Raw genomic sequence first — 18,329 nt, forward strand, 5'->3', positions numbered from 1 at the left:
TGAGTGCTGTCTGCAGAGATGCTAATGGCAGGTTCCTGGGTGCTTCTACGAGAACTATAAAAGGAATCTCTGATCCAGCGACGCTGGAAGCAATAGCGTGCTCAGAGGCTCTTGGTCTTGCTGATGACCTTGGGGTCAGTGGCGGCGCTACGGGTGGGCCATACTGGGCCGTGGCCCACCCTTCTCTCTAGCATTCCTTTGGTATTTGGCACGAATTCAGCCTAATAACAGCAAATAGCTCATTTTCGGCCCATTGTTTGCACTACTGTAGTGAATTGAACTGGCCCAGTCTTCCATGCAGCCCATGCTCCGCCACTGCTTGGGGTTACAAGGTTGCAGGTTTCTTCTGATTGTTTGGAAGTTATTAACATGATGAAGTTGAAGAACCTAGGTAGATATAGTGTTATTTTATCTGAAATTAAGAAACGATCGAGTAACTTTTTAGAAGTAATTTTTAAGCATGAAAGCAGGGATAGGAATGGTGAAGCTCACCTAGTAGCTAGGAATGCCATTTTAGATGAGTTTGGGCGCCGGGTGTGGCTCCTGGAACCTCCATACTCTGTACCTTCTTTTGTTCAAGTTGAATAAATCCCTGGCTTTCCCCTCAAAAAAAAAAAAAAGATACCTCATACAGATCTAGTACAATCACACATTGTTTTGTTGGTTGGAGCCAAATTAAGGGTGCTTGACCAGTTCAGTCCATACACCAAAGTCGTATCACAAATAGCTTAGACACGTCCAGCAGCTGCTTGACCTCGCGCACACACATATACACAACCGAATCATAGTATCGATCACACTATACATATATTGGTACGTACGCCTCAACCATTTCAAGATAACGGAAGGGCAGCTCCTCCACCGCCGCTGTGTCGAGTTTCTGATGAGCTTGAACTTGAGGTAGTAGCAGGCTAGCACTCAGGGTAGTTGGAGCGATCCTTGGAGCCATCCTGGCAGTAGTAGTAGACCATGGACCTCTGCTGCGCCCACCTCATGGCGGCACCCTGCTGCGCGCTCAACCCGCCTCCAGGCCCCGCCGCCACAGGCCTGCACGACGCCGGCGCGCCGACCTCGCAGCCGGCCACCTTGAACTCCCTGAACCCGGACACGAAGGGCTGGTACCTGTAATCCGCCCTGTAGCGGCCGTTGTCGGTGGCCCAGTCGGAGGCGTCCCAGACGGAGCCGTACGCCCACATCTCGCGCTCCGGGAACGTGGCCTCCACCTTCTTCTGGTAGCGGCGCACGGGCACGTCGTCGACGAGGAAGACGATCTCGTCTGGGTTCCAGAGCACGGCGTAGTGGTGGAAGGCCGCGGCGGGGTCGAACCAGAGGTGGAAGCGCATCTCCCGCCCCACGATCGGGCGCGCGTCGCCGGTGCCGCGCACGTAGACGTTGGTCTGCAGCGTGTATGGCTCGCCGGGGATGGTGCCCAGCAGCTCCACGTCGATCTCGTCGTGGTAGCCCGGGTACACCTCGGCGTTCGACAACTGCAGGTTAATAAAGTTAGTTTTTGTGGGGATTAGTGGGAATAATCCCGCTAAATTCTAAGTCCCCATTTTCTTCTGAAAAATGTTTGGTATTTTCTGGAGTATTACTCTACCCTTACTTAGTGGATTGAAGATAAGGTTTTGTGGGGATTTGATAATAGTAGTAGTTTCATCTAAAACTGTGTTATCTCCAAAAAAAACTCTAGTACCAAATAAGACCTTAGAAAGATGGAAAAAATATATTGATGGGTCAGTTGGACACTTGGCCGGGAGAGTCGGAGACGACAGAGGCAGGTACATACATAGAAGGCGGTGTTGACGCCGGCGGTGTAGCCCGGCTGGACCTTCATGGACACGCCGAAGTAGCCGTTCCGGTAGGGGCGCTTGGACTTGAAGCCGCTGCCGGAGGAGCGGTCGAGCCAGAGGGTGAGGGCGGTCTGGTCGGAGGAGAGAGACTGGTGCTGCGGGCCCCAGAGGATGCTGTAGGGCTGCGAGAATGGCGTGGACCTCACCATTGAGCTCGGGTAGTAACCAGGAGATGGCTGCGCCTCAGCCGGCCCCGGCAGCAGCACCATCAAAATTCCAAGCACTGCCGCTGCAGATAGGAGACGATGTGGGATCGCATTATCCGGCCTAATATGCAGCGCCATCTTCTACGGAGTGGAGTGATCGAGCTGCAGTGGAGTGGAGAGTGTGTGTTCTACTCCGAGCTGCTTGCGTTGGGGGCTATTTGTAGGAGTGGGGTGGGTCACGCATTGGGATAATTCTAGTTAATCTCAATAGAGATTGGTGCTTGGGAGTTAATTACACACAGGTGATCACACACACGTACTGACGACGATGATGAGGTTTCATTAGTAGTAGTTTTTTTTTTTTTTTGAGGGAAGGTTTCATTAGTAGTTGACACATGACGATTTTTTTACTTGTGCAAAGGACGGTGCAGACAAGAGAAATTGTTAAATTATGCGATGCGATGCACGTGTATAACACAAAAATGGCAACTATCCACGGCATTCCCGGCATCTCTGCATCCAAGTTTGCCTGGACCAAATCATGGAATTTGGCCGAAACATTTGACCATTTAATTAAACACGCGCGCATCTCGATTTAGGGAGCTGACCCCCTCTTTGAGCAAATACGTAAGTATCATCACGTCGTCGCTTGCAAATCGCAGAATTCGGTCCCCATGTTCTCTGCATTGCTCCTTTGACGGCAAAAACTTTTTGCAAGTTGCAACCTAACTTGTCTGCTGGTTAAGCCCGAGGCTGAAAATCGGTTACTGGCCGGCCGGCTCGTACGTGCTACTGTTAGACATGGCACCTAACCTGAATTTAACGCCGAACTGACACGAAATGATCAAATCAAGCAGCTTATTACTCTGAAAATTGGACCTTTTTCCATTGGCGTAGCATTGCGTCTGACCGAAGGAACAAGCCAATTATACACTCTTATCAGTTATATCAGGTACGATCGATAAGCTGATGGCGAATTAAGCAGTACCGCCAGGCCACCATCAGCTACTAATTAGCAGATTAGCATGAAAGTATTATCATGAATAGAGAAAGTAACATGAGCTTATTATTATGTGTTGGGGCGTCGGCGTCAGCCCATCGATCACATGCAGTGCCGCTACATGTAGCTAGCGTGGAAATTAGAGGAGAGTCGTCCCGGTCGATCGGACCATGTTAGCAATCATTACCTTGCTACGACGACGTACATAGAATAGTACCCTGCCGAGTATGACCGACGATAACCCCCACGACGATGAGCCGGTATTGGCGCTTTCAGTAATTAATGTATATGGATTAAGTCGTGTCGTATCAAAGGATATGTACATGTAGATCCGCCATTTTACGTACACAGTACAACGACTGTACATCATATGCCATTATATAGAGTTAATTACAAAAATCCACTATAACTGTGCTAGGGTTTTAAAAAACCACCACCTTTCAACTTTTTGCCAAAAAACCACCGGTGTGGTGTAACAACGTGACAAACAACCACCACTTCTTTGTAAGACTCTTGTACAGTGAGTTAATCACAATTATGACATGTGGGGCCTCCTTATCAGGCTGATGTGGCAGTCAACATCAGTCAAGAGATAAAATTTAGGACTTCTTTGTAAATTTCCAATACCACCTCAAAAAAGAAAATAAAAAAAAAAGAAAATTGTCAGTCACAACGTCCTCATCCTCTCTTCACGAGCTCCGGCGCCGCCACAAGTCCAGCGACAAATTACCGCCGGAGTAAGCTCCCTCACCCCCACACCGAATACAAATCTGCGAGACCTTACTGCAGGGGAGGTGCTCGTGCTCCACAAAATTAGGTTGTAGCTGCGAGCCAGGGCAAGCTGCAGTAGAGGGAGGGTGGGCGCGCGACCTGCAGGGAGCTCCCATGGGGTGAAGGCAGTCGTCGCTGGTCTGGGCGGCCCGAGAGTGTATGGCCGCCGACGCACGAGCCTCGGGTCCATGGCCGTCGGTGTGTGAGCCCCCGCCGCAGCCCTCGGTGAGCCGGCGTTGTCAAATCGGAGCTCCAGGGATCATCCCTGTCGAGGAGACACTACCGAGCTGCGCCGTCTAGGGGAGCCGCCTCGTAGAAGAGCAATGAACCTCCGCCATCCTCCAGAGTCCTCCATATAATAATCTCATCGCAAAAAAAACATGTAATGTCTGGTTCACAAATAATTGATTTACACATAACTTCTGTCCACCCTTTGAAAAATTTCGCAACATGCACTACTCTTTCCATCCTAAAATCAAAGTCACGCTTTGTTTTACACGGTTTTTTATGCACGACTTTTACGACTAGGTTAACAATGTACAAATATTATTGCCTTTGTTTTGTGAAATTGTTCCATTTGTTTTCTATGCACTAATTTTGTGGACATGTCATAACTATAAATTATACCCCCTCCGTTTTTATTTACTTCGCATTCTAGGTTTCATCAAAATATAACTATGTTTAGTTTGACCAAAAATATAGCAAAAAAACGAACCTCCCTAATACCTAATGCATATATTATGAAAATATTTATGATGATTCCAATACTGTAGAGTTTACATTGTATATGTCGATACCTTTTTCCTAAATATGCCGTCAAACTTTACAAAGTTAATGGAGGGAGTAGTGTTGTAAGTTGCTGATCAACAGAAATCAATGGCGCCTCACATTTTGGGATTGATGGAGTATAAATTTTGATTGAAGAATAAAATTTAGAGTTACTTTTTAAGGTGTTCAGGACATAGTACAACAAAATTGGCGCTCAAATTTACACCTTGATAACCACGATCAATGTCCCAACATCAATCGTCTGCAATCCCGAGTAACTGTGCGTCTCGTCAGGTGGTCGGTGTTCCGTGAGACAATGACTTCCGTAGGTAGCTTGCATTAAGAGGTTGTTGTGCTCGATATTCTTTTCAGTGGCACCCATCATTTGTGCAGGTTGAGCTACTCTGCCTCCCAATGGTGCTTTGCCCCTCGATCCATGTCGACAAGGCAGAGGCCTTCTGCGAAGGTGAGTCATATGAAACGACAATGACATCGAGCAAGGATCTGATGAAGGCGTGGTCTTTATATGGCGGTGTTCCTAGTTTACGACATGTCTTCTCCGGTTATTTTAGTATGCACATAGTCGGTTTGATGTTTTCAGGTACCGCCTAGTGTTGGGTGGAGTGAGGCTTACAACTGAAGTGCCTTTACAAATTCTTTAACTTCGAGTTCATCATGTGCATATATGTTCTTCTACAATTTATTTGCAAGACGCACGAAGAAATTGTAGATGAATAGTACGTGGACATAGAGTCGATGACTTCCAATGACCTTGTGATAAACATGTATTTTCATCCGGTCATGTTTCTCATTGCTTGTTTTATTTTCCTTTACCGGATAAACTTAATTAAGTATAAGTTTATCAATGGAATTGAACCATTTCTTATAAAACAAACTTGTTTGATAAAGGTCTTGCATTCGTAAAGTCTTTGCCACTATGTGGTCGTGGCCCATGCATGGCTAGAAGAACATTGTGGCAGTACGTTTATGGCGTCGGCGTGTATTGAAAATTGAAGCATCTTAAGTTTCTTTCTTTGCAAAAAATCCTCCAATCTATTAATAATCATCAACAATAGTATAAAAAGCTCTAAAAGTAAAAAATAAATTATAAATAGATCATTAATCCACCTAGCGCTACAAGCACTAGAGCGAGCCAAAGATGTGCCGGTGTCTTCGACCCTCCCTTACTGAAGTTGGGAATGATTTTGGTAGTATAGCTTGTTGTATTAAATAGACAGAAAATCGCCGTGCTAAGGCCGCAAAGGACCAGCGCACCAGAGCAGCAACAATGACCAAAGATGAGAATCGTAGATCAAAAAAGCTAAACTTGCAACAACACCAACTAACACAATAACCGACCGGATCCTAGAAGATCTACCGGGAAGACAATTCGACGAGCCCTGCGTCGGAGGGGTAAGAGCCGGAAGTACCTTACCGGATAAACTTAATTAAGTTCATCAATGAAATCGAACCATTTAAACTTGTTTGATAAAGGCCCTGCATTTGTACGGTCTTTTCAACTATGTGGTTGTGGCCCATGCATGGCCAGAAGAACATTGTGGCACTACGTTTATGGTGTCGGCATGTATTGAATGTGGAAGAAGCGTCTCAAGCTTCGAAGTTGGAAATTGCTATTCAGATTGATCCACACAACGCAGCGATTCTACAATGGTGTGGGTGTCTCTGGCTTATCCAACGGTTAAGACTGCTCCAAGATTCGTGTCCAGCATTTTACATGAACAACCTTGACATTGTCAACTTCTTGCCCCTATAGGAGCGAAGGTGGACACGAACACTTCTCCTGCCCATCCCGGCCCTGATTCTCTCTAGTTATCTCCTCACGCATTCTCCCTCGAGCCGCCCCACCTCCACCTCCTCCTCTCCTGGGCCTGGATCAGCCGCCGCCGCTAAAGGAGCGAGGCTGCCAGCCACGCGAAGAGAAGCAGCGGTCGACGGGAAGGGAGGCAACGGGCTCATCGTTCCCGATCATGCTTTTTTTAGATTTCCTTCATGTTGATGGAGTTTGTTCCTACTTTTCCCCGATCTGGATCTAGCTGCTCCCATTCTTCTTCGTGCCACCACTAGATCCGCCCGACGTGCTCCCTCTCTCTCTCTCTCTCACTATCTCTTTCAACGTAGTCCATTCCCATCTCCATGGACCAGGGATCTGAATCCCCTTTGACCATGAATCTGATCACATTCTTCTTCATGACGTGTGGTTTTATTTGATCTAAACAGTATGTTTACCTAATCCATCTTTCTGTTTGTGCGTGTATGAAAGATTCTTCTATGCAAAGTGAAATCATGTATGGAAGAAAGTTCCATACTAGAGCCCAGATCTGAATTCATGTCTTTGCTTTTCTGGATGACCAGACTGTAAAAGGGAGTCATGAAAGATTTGCCCCCGCTTCCCAAATTTTGTCTGCTTTCTTTTTGTTAAAAACGAGTCATCACGAACATAATTTGTTTCTAGTACATTGATAAGAAAAAGCCCAGTGGAAGATTCGCCACCTGAAACGAAACGAGGTGTAGAAAAGCAGGTCTAACTAATGTAATGGAGAACATTGTCCAAACATACTGGATTTCTTTTGATCCAGGTCCAGGTCCAGTTAACGCAATTTTATGGAAAATGGCTAACGAACAAATTTATATACTAATTGATCTAATGAATACGGGATTATGGAACGAGTAGCAACCTGAGGGATCTGACAGCAAATAGTCGATAGACTGAAGTTGTTTTCATACTGAACAGGAAAATGTACTAGAGGTGGCTTTTGCAAAGTACACAACAAGCTGCACAGATCTCAAAGCATAAAAGAATGCCCACAGATAAGCCAGGGACGCCCACATATATGTAGAGTAGGATTTTCGTTGATCCACACGTACATGCATGTACGCACTAGTGGAAACAGAGCCTTTTGCACCGGTTGGTAATGGCCATATGCACCGGATGGACCCAGTGCAAAAGCCCCTTTTGCACCGGTTCACTTACGAACCGGTGCTAAAGGGGTCACCACGTGGCAGGCTGTGGGACGCTCGGTGGGGGAGCTTTTGCCAAAGTTGATGTAGACATATATATATATATATATATATGCATGAACGTGTGTCACTTTGATCGATATATGTAATATAATGGTTTCCTATATATACTAGATTTAGATGTGCGCCTTGGCGCACGACCCCGTGAAATTTGCTGTGCTTTCGATTTTGTATAACGACAAAAAATAAGATGGAAAACGATAATATACTTTTCAGGTTTTATAAAACAAAGTTGATAGGATGAAATTAGGATGCAGCACACAAAATCACGAACAGACCGGCTCGCTCGTGAGCAACAAAAGCAAGCAAGAAATGCTTTGTGAAACATATATAATAAGCTCATAAAATGAAGAGAACATCATAAACATAATTGCTGGAACTATACAAAATTTCAAAGATATCAATCTAATTAACCTAGCAGATAATGGTGATACCAGTCAAAAGCAACAAAATGGACAAACTGAAAGAGGCTATAAACAACCTTACACTACATGAGTGCATAACAATTGTAAGTTCAGGAATAGGAGCCCATCATTTTCTCCAAACAATCACATGCAAGAGAGTGAAGTTGATCAATTCAGAAAGAGATTTCCTCAGATAGTCGCCTACTTGGTGACGCAGAGCAATATTGGTAGCCAACGAAGAATTTGCGTTGGGTTCAATGGTCGACTCTAGTGAAAGAAGATTAAAAAAAGATCAGCCAGTATCATTCAATATTCCATTACAGACAAGTCAGGATAAAATGTTGTACCTAGCAGGGAGGACAATTATTTGAGGGATGCCTGCGTTGATGTACCGTCTGGACATCAGATGAAGAGAGTTGTTTGTCTTAGGACGAACTACATCGTTAGAAAGGTGAGGAAGGTCAAAGCATGACAGACCAAAATGTCTGAGAGCGGGAATTTAAACCTTGTATTGGGGTTATATGTGTGAGGTTGAGGGAGCGGAATTCGTTAATCCAGAAGAGAGCATACCTGCGGCAGTAATGAATTCGTTGTACTTGCACACGTTCACCTTCAACAGCAGGTACCAAAAAATTTAGGGGCACGCCTTGGCGCCCTTCCACCGTTTTCTGCATTGGTAAACGGGTTTATAAAATACTATACTGAACATTTATACAAATTGAAAGCATGCAGCATACATATGATTAAACTAAAAGATGTGATATTATTCTTTTAAGATGTGTGCGAATTCTATGTAGAAACAAAGTACAAAGATAGAACCCTTTGAAGCAGAATCTCAATTGCATGAACCAAAGAACTGTGAGACTAATCTAGTTCACAAATGAAAAACAAACATTGCCACTAAGCTTTGGGAGAACATATACATATCTCTATTTTCTTTACCTACAGAAAAATACAACCTACATATGGAGTCTACCCTAGATGTTCCCTTTTGCTTAGGTTAATTAGTAACCGCCAGTTTGACAGACCGTGGCCAAATCAACCGACCAATATTAACACTGAAGAACCATCTCGGCCAGCGGCTTTCGTCCCTAAAAGCGGTGAGGTCAGCCTAATATTATGGTCTTCCATGTCGCAGATGTGGTGTGGTGTCGTGGCACAGGGCTCCTCACACATGTAGATCCTCGGGCTGATGTAATCGTCATCTCGCGCGGCGGGCTCGAGGTCGTGCTCCTCCTTCGCAACACTGCAGAGGAATATTAGGAAGAAAATTGAGTGTCAACAACAAACAAATGTAAAATCATACTCAGATGCAAGTAAAACAAATAAACTGAAGTTTCTAGGATAACCTCTGTATGGGGCATGCCGCACCTCCCGCAGCCTGTGCATGCGGCCGCGAGCCCAAAGCAAGTCCTCCTGTAACTCTTGCACTCTGAGCGGCACCAAGCTCATGCCCACACCCACCGTTTCCATGCCCTGTCGCATTAAGACAATATGGAGTAGGCACCATCGTTAAGCTTTTGAAGTTCAGTAAAGACAGAGAAACAACCTTTTAGGTCACTGGTATTTATAAGAATCGAATACCTGACAAACGTTTAGTCAAATAAAAGTTCTGAATTGTTTACTCCATTAATAAATAAATGAAAAGGAATAAAAATTGCATCTGTTTAGCCCAATTAAACTACCTGATAAATATAAAAACATACAGTTCTATCAAAAACGCCAGGAAGGGGGAAATTACGCAAAATCATACCTTAAAACATAGCTTAAGTGCGATTCAAGTTACCTCTTGGGTTTCTTGGAGAATCTTGAGATAGTAAGAATGATATGGATTATTGGGCAGAAGAAATGGAAACCTCCCTGTCATCCTTTCTTGCGCAATGAGCTTTTCTTCAAACTCCTTTCGGTTCCTGAGAATAATCTCGACAATTTTCTCCACTGTGCCCTTTATAAATGATGGTGGCCTTTGTGGTGAGCAGCAGTCAAAGCTTCTTTTGCTACTGTTTACTCTTTTTCGGGATGCACAGCCTTTGTGGCCTTTCTCATGTAAAACAGCATCCTTTCCATGATCAGTGCTTTTCAATAAAGCTGGAAGCACATCTTCATCCTCATCTGCAGACTCGTAGATGGATCCAAGCAATGATAAAGCTCCACCTGATGAAGCGGCATGCTCACTCTCGCTCATAACAGTTTTGTTGACCCTATTGGTGTCAGCGTCTGAGCCATCTTTCAACAGCTGAGGATGATCAACAATGTACCAGAAGTAGCTGCGGAGACGATGGTCAGGCATCAAGAATCCAAATGTTGGGCTACTTCCTTGCTTCACCCTTAACACAATCTCTGATTATCCACCATGCTCACTGACAAATAAAGAAGTTGTTGCAATTATCTGATTCACCATCTTAGAGGGAGGCTACAATTAGAAAGTACGGAAAGAAGATTGTGTCAGTAATGGTCTGAGATCATGAAAGCGTAGCCGTATGATTTATACACAACTGAACTAATTTAGAGGTGGTACAACATAAAAGTTAAGAACAGCTATCCCGTTTCAGTCTTCTCTTCTTTCGTTACATGTACCATCACTCTAATCCCAGCAGCCTATGTTGGGAACCAATGTTGGACACCCAAAAGCAAACACGGGACCAAAGACATGGAAGAGAAGCCTATATACAGACCTGCGAGCCATATGAATCAGCAACATCCACCTTAGCTTCTTCTTTCAAAAGTAGTTCGACAACTTGCACATAACCAGGTACAGAACTCCAGAGAAGTGATGTCTGTCCAGTCTGGTTCGCGGCATTTATATCGGCAGCATGCTGTACAGAGAGCACAAAATCATCACCCAGCCAAACAATGCATTCACAGAGTGCGGTTGATAGCACCAGGACTCCAGGAGCCACCAAACAAAACAAGCTATACATGTCTCAATTACGACTATCCGAAAACAATAACATATTGATTGTCTACTATGAATATCAAAATAGGCATACTCAGTACCGTCATAGTACAAGTATTGCAGAACAAGTATTGCAGAACAAATCTCATTCACGCGCTTAGGTGGGTAAAATGCATACTATCGATCATCTCGGTGTACAGTACATTGTACGATCAAACACTATCTCAAGCCTACCACACTTCATACACTTAAACCAGAAACTGTAGAGGGGATAAGCAGGAACAAATGGTGAATGCCACAATCAGCAAGCTGATGTCCAAAACGATTCCACGAGCAACAGTTCGATGCAGTGAACCAACTCAAGCATAGGGGCTTAAGCGTACCTAGGCGTACGCTTTTTTGAACCATGGTAAATAAGGTGCACTCGGCTCACAGTATAAAGTCAGCACTGCTGGATCTCTCAAGAAAACTGGAATATGACAAAAAGCTCAAAACTGGAATAATTACCTAAAATGGAGTAAAACTCCCCGTTCACTAAAAAAAATACATGTGCAGTCCAAACATATCAAAGCATGCTTAACCCTTAGATCTAAGGGTCATAAGTAATCATGTAAATGAAGAAAGGAAAGAAGTGTAAGAATATTAATTGGAAAATACGAAGAGCCTTTACCTGGGAATTGAGGTGCCTCTAGAGTGAGTGTTGAATGGCCAATATAGGATCAACAACGAATGTAAGGATAATCTGTAATATCCATAATATCCCACAATCAAATCATACCCAAATCTTGCCGCGAAGCGTCAAATCTAATGAATAACAACGGAAGTTGTTGTATAATAACTGAAGGAAGCACTGTAAAGCGATGTCCCCACTACAATGTTTTGATGATGCAAGGAAGAAAATCAAATGGTGCATGTAAGTATTTGATGGGAAAGTTTAATTTCTTCGCAAGCCTCATTTGGATCCTGTAGGGAAGATCAAAAAATGTATGAACACAAAAATGGCATCCTACAATCATGGCACCTAAATAAAAGATATATTATGAAACAAAAATCAGAGAGGAAGAGGAGTCAAAATGTGAATTGAGAGGAGGCTGTGTAGTACTCTCATCTGACACCACAATACTAAATATACACCTAAATAAAAGATATATTATGAAACAAAAAATCAGAGAGGAAGAGGAGTCAAAATGTGAATTGAGAGGAGGTTGTGTAGTACTCTCATCTAACACCACAATACTAAATCCTACAATTATCCACATGAGATAAATGCAGGGAGCAGAGGAGGCTATGTTCTTAACGAGGAACACACAACGAGGATTGAGATTTAGCACTCAATATAAGATGCAAATGATGCTACTACGAATCAAATCTACCTATATAGGTACAGAAACATTAGCTAGCTAGCCTAATACGAACAAAATCAACACAAGCATAAATAAAAATAAAAGAGGTGGAGCTAACCAGTCTACAGCCAACTTTAAGATCTGACATAAAATTACCACTCTTTCATCTGAATAATAGCTCGACCCTCCCACTTACCACTCTTTCATCTGAACAATAGCTTGACCCTCCCGCTGCTGCCTCTCGGACGAAGTCTAGGAACCCTGATCTCTATCGATGGCTAATGCTAGCAAAATCAACACAATCTACCTATATAGGTACAGAAACAGAGTAGTTAGCTAGCCAAATGCCAACAAAATCAACACAAGCATAACTAAAAAAATAGAAGAGGTGGAGCTAGCTAGTCTAATGTCAACTTTAAGATCTGGCCTAAACTTACCACTCTTTCCTCTCAATAATAGCTCGACCCCTCCCGCTGCTGCTTCTCAGCCAAAGTCTCCTGGGAACCTTGATCTCTGTCGATGGCTGTGACCCTACGAATCAGGAGGATTATCCTGCGTCGTCACCATCACGATAATTAAGAGTTGTCACAGACCAATATAGCAGCATCTAAAATTTAGCAAATAAATTTCAGTAATTGATTTGAGCACCTCACCAAATATACATGGTTCATCTGATCTTTCAGCGGCAAAATGGCTTCCCGATTTATCTTCTTCCTATAGAAAAGGAACAACCAGAAGAGAAAAAGGATAAAAAAATTGCCTTGTCACCAAAGGCTCACCAACCATAATCCCTCCAATTAGAAATAGTAGATATATACATGATAGAATTAGGGGAAAACTAACACCATGACGAACAACTTAGAAACAACCTCTACCTTGTAGCTGCCACCCCTGCCATTTCTTTTCCTCCACTGCCACCATCATCTTCACTCGTGATGAACTGCACGCTCCCAACAGCAGCTTTCAACCTCCCCTACCGCCGCACAAGTGAGAGGACATGGCAAGAGAAGAGAGGCGGCCCGTCGCCTGCAGCCGCTTGTCGTTGTTCCGCAAGGCGAGACATGAGAGAGGAGGAAGGGATCGGTATAGGATGCACTGACCAGCTCTTGTCCTTCTCTGCCAACGGCTGGCCGCTCGCCGCCATGACGAGCTCGCTGCTTGGGGAGAAGGGCGGGAGGTCATGGTTGTCTTCATCACCTTGGAGGCACGCGCGAGGAGGGCGAGAGCCGCGCGAGCAAGAGGAAGCGGCCGATGGCGGCTTGCTGGAGATGGAGTGGATGCAGGGGATTGGGGAGGAGCAGCAGAGAAGGGGATTGAGGGAGGTAGCACGGGAGGGTGAGGAGAAGGGAGGTCGGTCCAGCGCTGGCGTGAAGGACGGCGGCGCCCTAGCCACCTCGCACGGCGCACTGCGCCGCGACGGGAGGAGAAGGGAGAGGCGGCGGGCGGCGGGCGGCGGGCGGCGGGCGGAGGGAGGAGGGCGGCGGGCGGCGGGCGGAGGGCGGAGGGCGGCGCGACCGGAGGAGGCGGAGAGGCAGCGACACGCGCGGGGACGATAGGGTTTCTATGAGACGCCGGGCCGGATGGGCTTCATCGACCTGTGGATAAAATGCGGGTCGCGCGAGGGCCTCGTTTCCGGACTACTCCACCAGTGAAAAATGGACGGCCAAGATTCACCTGCTGGTAAGATCCGATGGCCCACAGGCTCAAAACGCTGTGAGGCCCCCTATGGGGGGCATCATATACAACGTTAGATATATTTGAATTGTCTGCATTAATATTATACCGTGTTTCGAATGGGGCAGAGTCTCTGCCGCGGCAGGGAATATATATATAGGAAACCATTATATTACATATATCGATCAAAGTGACACACGTTCATGCATATATATATGTCTACATCAACTTTGATATTGATGTCGGCCACATAGTGTTCTCCGTCTGGAGCTATGACTTGCTCAAGTAAGAATCCCGCCAGTTTTTCTTGAATTGCTCGTACATGCTCAGTTGCTAGAAGACCGTTCCGCAACCGTCCGATCTAATAATTTGAAGAAGGTGCGGTGGTCAATATATATATGTGTGTGTATGTGAATGAAACACAAGGTGATAAAATAAAGCCATGAATGTTGTTTACTTACATCAAGTTGTTCCAAAATGTCCCTCACATGGTGGGTATTCTGGAGGATGAACTCGCAAACGTAGAACCCGCATAAATTATTCCCGTCCTCTTACCTCAAGCACTTTACGAGAACAAAGTTCAATCAAAATAATATATATATAATCAAGGATGATAATAATGGTATTGAAACTAGAATCAAAGAGATGCGCGGCCTAGCCAGTAGTACTTACCGGTACATGTTTTATTCGAAGTTCTTTATTCTTTAAACCCGGAGCTTTGTTGGTGAACCGTTTCCAAGCCTTGTGGAGGATATCAGCCATGTTCCCCCACGCCTCAAGGGGTTTACTCTTCGAGTCCATGACTTCTACTATCCCGGTGTCGGGTTCAATGACTAGCATGATATAGTGAAACCTGCGGACACACATATATATATATGCATAACTCATCAATTACACTTAACACATGGAGTAAGCGAAAAAGATTTAATGTGTGAAGACAGTAACACTCACGCGAAGTTGTAAGGAAATAGTATTGCCCTTTTGTATGAGTTTTTCCTTAAGACATATACCAAGTTATTCTGCATGTCCTTGGGAGAGTTGTCGACAGTATACCCATTCACGGTATATGGGTCAACGAACCCAAGATCATAGATTTGCCCCTTGCGGCATTCGCGGATCTTCATTCTGCATAATACAGTGAGAGTATGGTTATATGCATGCAATAATGGACGAGCCGCGGTAGAGACTTAATTACATAAATAACACTTACAGACAGTATGCACTCAGCAGAGATTTGTCGAGGGCGTCTTGGTTGAATAACTGAAATAATTCACAAAATTCGATGTTCATCACGTCATTTCGCCCGTAGTGGTCATCTGTGATTGCCACCATGATCCAGTTCTTACCATCCTTACATGCATCCATGTACCAATTATGCAGTCTTCGCAGTTGTGTTGATAGATTAGGCAACTCCTCAGCTCTGACAAGAGGTTGCCCGTACTTGTATTGGTATGCTATTTGGACATCATCACCCTTGAACAGGAATTCTGCATCGATGCGGCTTAAGTACTCAGGAATACTCATACCGGCCGCATCTGCCTCATCTTTGTATAGTTTTACCATCATCGGATCAAGGCACGCTAGGACATCGGGATACACTTGGAGCGGGGGGCACGGGTTTTTCTGGGCTCCAAGCTGGGGAACTGGTTTCCCTTCTACCTTACTTTTTTCCCACCGCTCTCTTGCTAACACATTTGACTTGCGAATACACCGGTCATAGTTCGATGAAAGACTTGGCTCAGGTTGATGAAGGTTCTTCAGCAGTTTCAACTTATCCTGCTAATATGTTTGGCAAATAGTTTGTCGGTCAACGTACATCCATTGCCGCTGGTTCATCTACATCAAATAATTAATTAAGTTTATCAATAAACTATTACAAAACATCATAATATTTATAAATAGTGGAAATTAGCACCGTACAAATGAAAGGGTAAAGTTGTTGCTTAACCTTGATCGAGGAGGAAAGAAATAGGAGAAAGCTTAAGTGTCGCTCCGGCACCTCATCTCATTTTTGTTGTGTGTAAAATCAAGCGGCATCACTCTCTCAGACATTTCATCGAGCACCTTATGTGCATGCCAAAGAGAAGCAAGTTAGCACTCAACACACACACATTCTCCTTGCAAAAATGAAGTGAGTGGGCTGGTTGGCCGGGTAGCTGAGCTGAAATAGGGCTGGGGACCTTTAGCACCGGTTCGTGTTACGAACCGGTGCAAATGAGCTATCTTTTGCACCGGTTCGTAACACGAACCGGTGCTAAAGGTTCCTCGGCTGACACGTGCCTGGCGACGAACCTTTTGCACCGGTTTGTGTTACGAACCGGTGCTCATTTGCACCGGTTCGTAACACAAACCGGTGCAAAAGGTCCCTCGACCGGCTGCGCCCCACGAACCGGTGCTAATGACCACTTTTAGCACCGGTTCGTGCCAAATCCGGTGCAAAAGCCATCTGGGGCAAAAAACCAAAGCCCTTGTTTTCTACTAGTGACGTAGAAAGCAGCCTCCTTCATTGATTTGGACAATGACATCACTCCTAAATAAAGTTAGGGCTAGCACTTTCTGGCGTCAAATAATTGAATGAATAATTGAAAATTAGCTATGTAGGGATAAGTAGCAGCTTCGTCATCAATCATGTTCCGATTGACCCGGTAGGCACATGCATGCATTGCATGAGATGCAACTAACTAACCGAACTTAACCGTCTCTCAAGTTCCTGTATCAATCAACTCGATCTATGTGATGCTTGCTTACGTACTACCTTTCGATGAATAAATTGTACATGTATTTTAAGATAAACTTTAACTAAAAAATTGAGAAAATAAATCTTAATTATATTTTACGTAGTTAGGTATCGTTTGAGTTGTATTGAAAATGCTTTCTAACGATGCTAATTTTATATCAATTTTTTGTATATTTGTAATTTTTGCCAAAGAGAAAACATGCAAAACGAGGATGTTTATTCATCAGAATAGAGGGAGTAGTTACTATTTTATTTTTTCATTAATTTAAGACATTTTAGTATATTATAAAGTGAATAAAATACAGATCAAATAAGTGAACATACACACTAAGTTCCATCTATACATGCATCAACCAAAAAAAAGCTATAAGCTCATATATAGAGTATCTCCACCGGTAGCCCCAATAGCAACCCAAGAGGCCTATTTGGGTGCCGGACACGAATTGGGCTCACATCGGCGTCCCCATAGCGTGCTGGCTATTTCACATGCCTAATAGAATATACGACACCATGTACCGGCCCCGATCTACAATAGTCAGGGTGCCAACACCCACGGTCATGTAGGATCTGACAAGCCGTTGCCATTTGTCATCGACACTAACGGCCAATCAACATTATTTACTTCCCGTCGTTGATTCCCCGCGCGTTTATGGCCATGTTCCAGCGCACTTACCCACGCCATCGTTTAAGGCTAGGATGCCCATCCCACCTACTCCCTCCTCCCACAGCCTTCTCGCCTCCCTTCACCCCGACCTTGTTGGCTAACAATGGCGGTAGTCCAAGCGTGAGAATTGTCAAGTCCACTGTCCTCACACATAATGGCATCCTTATGCCGCCAGACACCCGCCTTCTGTGCTTGTGGGTCATCACTGCCAGAGGTCTGGGGTGAGCAACTGGAGGCGCTCATCGAGCAACAATGAGTTATGGTCCAAACCGAGGAGGAGCACGACGACTCCATCTATGCACCCAACAACGAGTTATGGTCGGTGATGTTCCATCAGGAACAGCGGGATGACATCGACCGCTACGAGGGGCCATATCCTCCTGACAATTTCACTAGCTAGGAGCACCACTCCGTTGGTGGAACGATCGCATGCTCGACGCGGTGCTCGCTTACTACGGCGTCAGATATTTACCTTGCTGATGACTTCAATTGTAGATTATATTAGTTTTTTAATCAAATTTATTTCAAATTTGTAAGCTAGACCTCAAGTTTGAATGAAGTTCACCGTCTATGTTTAACTAAATTGAATTTGGTTCAATCCCCATTATTTATTGGGAGGGCCGGTGTAGGCAGCTCCTCCCAATATAAATAGATGATGTGCCAACGCCCCCAATAGCACACTCCTGATGTTGTTGCCAGCTAAGATTTGAGGGCCGCCAGTGAAGATGCTATTACATTAGTGAACGGAGGGAGTACTATATATAGTTCCACCATGGGCATATAAAGTTCCATCGAATTATGTTTTGAATTTTTTATTCGTGACCCACATAAAAAAGGGAGATGCAAAAAGATGTATGTAATCAATTGTTTTGTAGTCTATTTAGAGCCACTTTTTTCTTGTGTGTAGACGAAAATACGACGTGTTTTCTAACCAAATTTTACGCCATCAAAAAGATCATCTTTATGTATCTGTAAAACAATTCACTTCGTAATGAATTTTTTTAATATTAGTTTTTGATTTATTTGAAAACACT

At 44.4% G+C, this 18,329-nt stretch overlaps 1 protein-coding gene and 1 long non-coding RNA gene across 3 annotated transcripts; both read right to left on the bottom strand.

The window, feature by feature from the left end:
- Positions 1 to 675: 675 nt before the first annotated feature.
- On the bottom strand, positions 676 to 2,152 carry LOC127297588 (xyloglucan endotransglucosylase/hydrolase protein 31-like). Its single transcript, XM_051327914.2, has 2 exons — positions 1,790 to 2,152; positions 676 to 1,487 (listed from the first exon to the last, which is right to left on the bottom strand). Exons 1-2 carry the CDS (start codon positions 2,135 to 2,137, stop codon positions 912 to 914), a joined length of 924 nt encoding a protein of 307 aa, XP_051183874.1. The 5' UTR covers positions 2,138 to 2,152; the 3' UTR covers positions 676 to 911.
- Positions 2,153 to 8,381: 6,229 nt separating this feature from the next.
- Positions 8,382 to 10,390, bottom strand: LOC127297587 (uncharacterized). 2 transcript variants are annotated; one of them, XR_011744224.1, is made up of 3 exons: positions 9,331 to 10,390; positions 9,029 to 9,227; positions 8,382 to 8,649 (listed from the first exon to the last, which is right to left on the bottom strand). It is a non-coding gene; the product is annotated as an uncharacterized lncRNA (long non-coding RNA). The 2 variants fall into 2 exon arrangements; XR_011744223.1 differs by having other exon boundaries at positions 9,010 to 9,227.
- Between the last annotated feature and the right edge of the window lie 7,939 nt (positions 10,391 to 18,329).

The sequence above is a fragment of the Lolium perenne genome, chromosome 4 (assembly GCF_019359855.2).
Source record: "Lolium perenne isolate Kyuss_39 chromosome 4, Kyuss_2.0, whole genome shotgun sequence".
Lineage (NCBI taxonomy): Eukaryota > Viridiplantae > Streptophyta > Magnoliopsida > Poales > Poaceae > Lolium > Lolium perenne.

Excerpts from the sequence above, each read along its gene's own strand:
- LOC127297588 (XM_051327914.2), bottom strand. The coding sequence starts at position 2,137 with ATGGCGCTGCATATTAGGCCGGATAATGCGATCCCACATCGTCTCCTA. Across the intron at positions 1,488-1,789 it reads GCGTCAACACCGCCTTCTAT|TTGTCGAACGCCGAGGTGTA; the intron begins GTATGTACCTGC and ends ATTAACCTGCAG.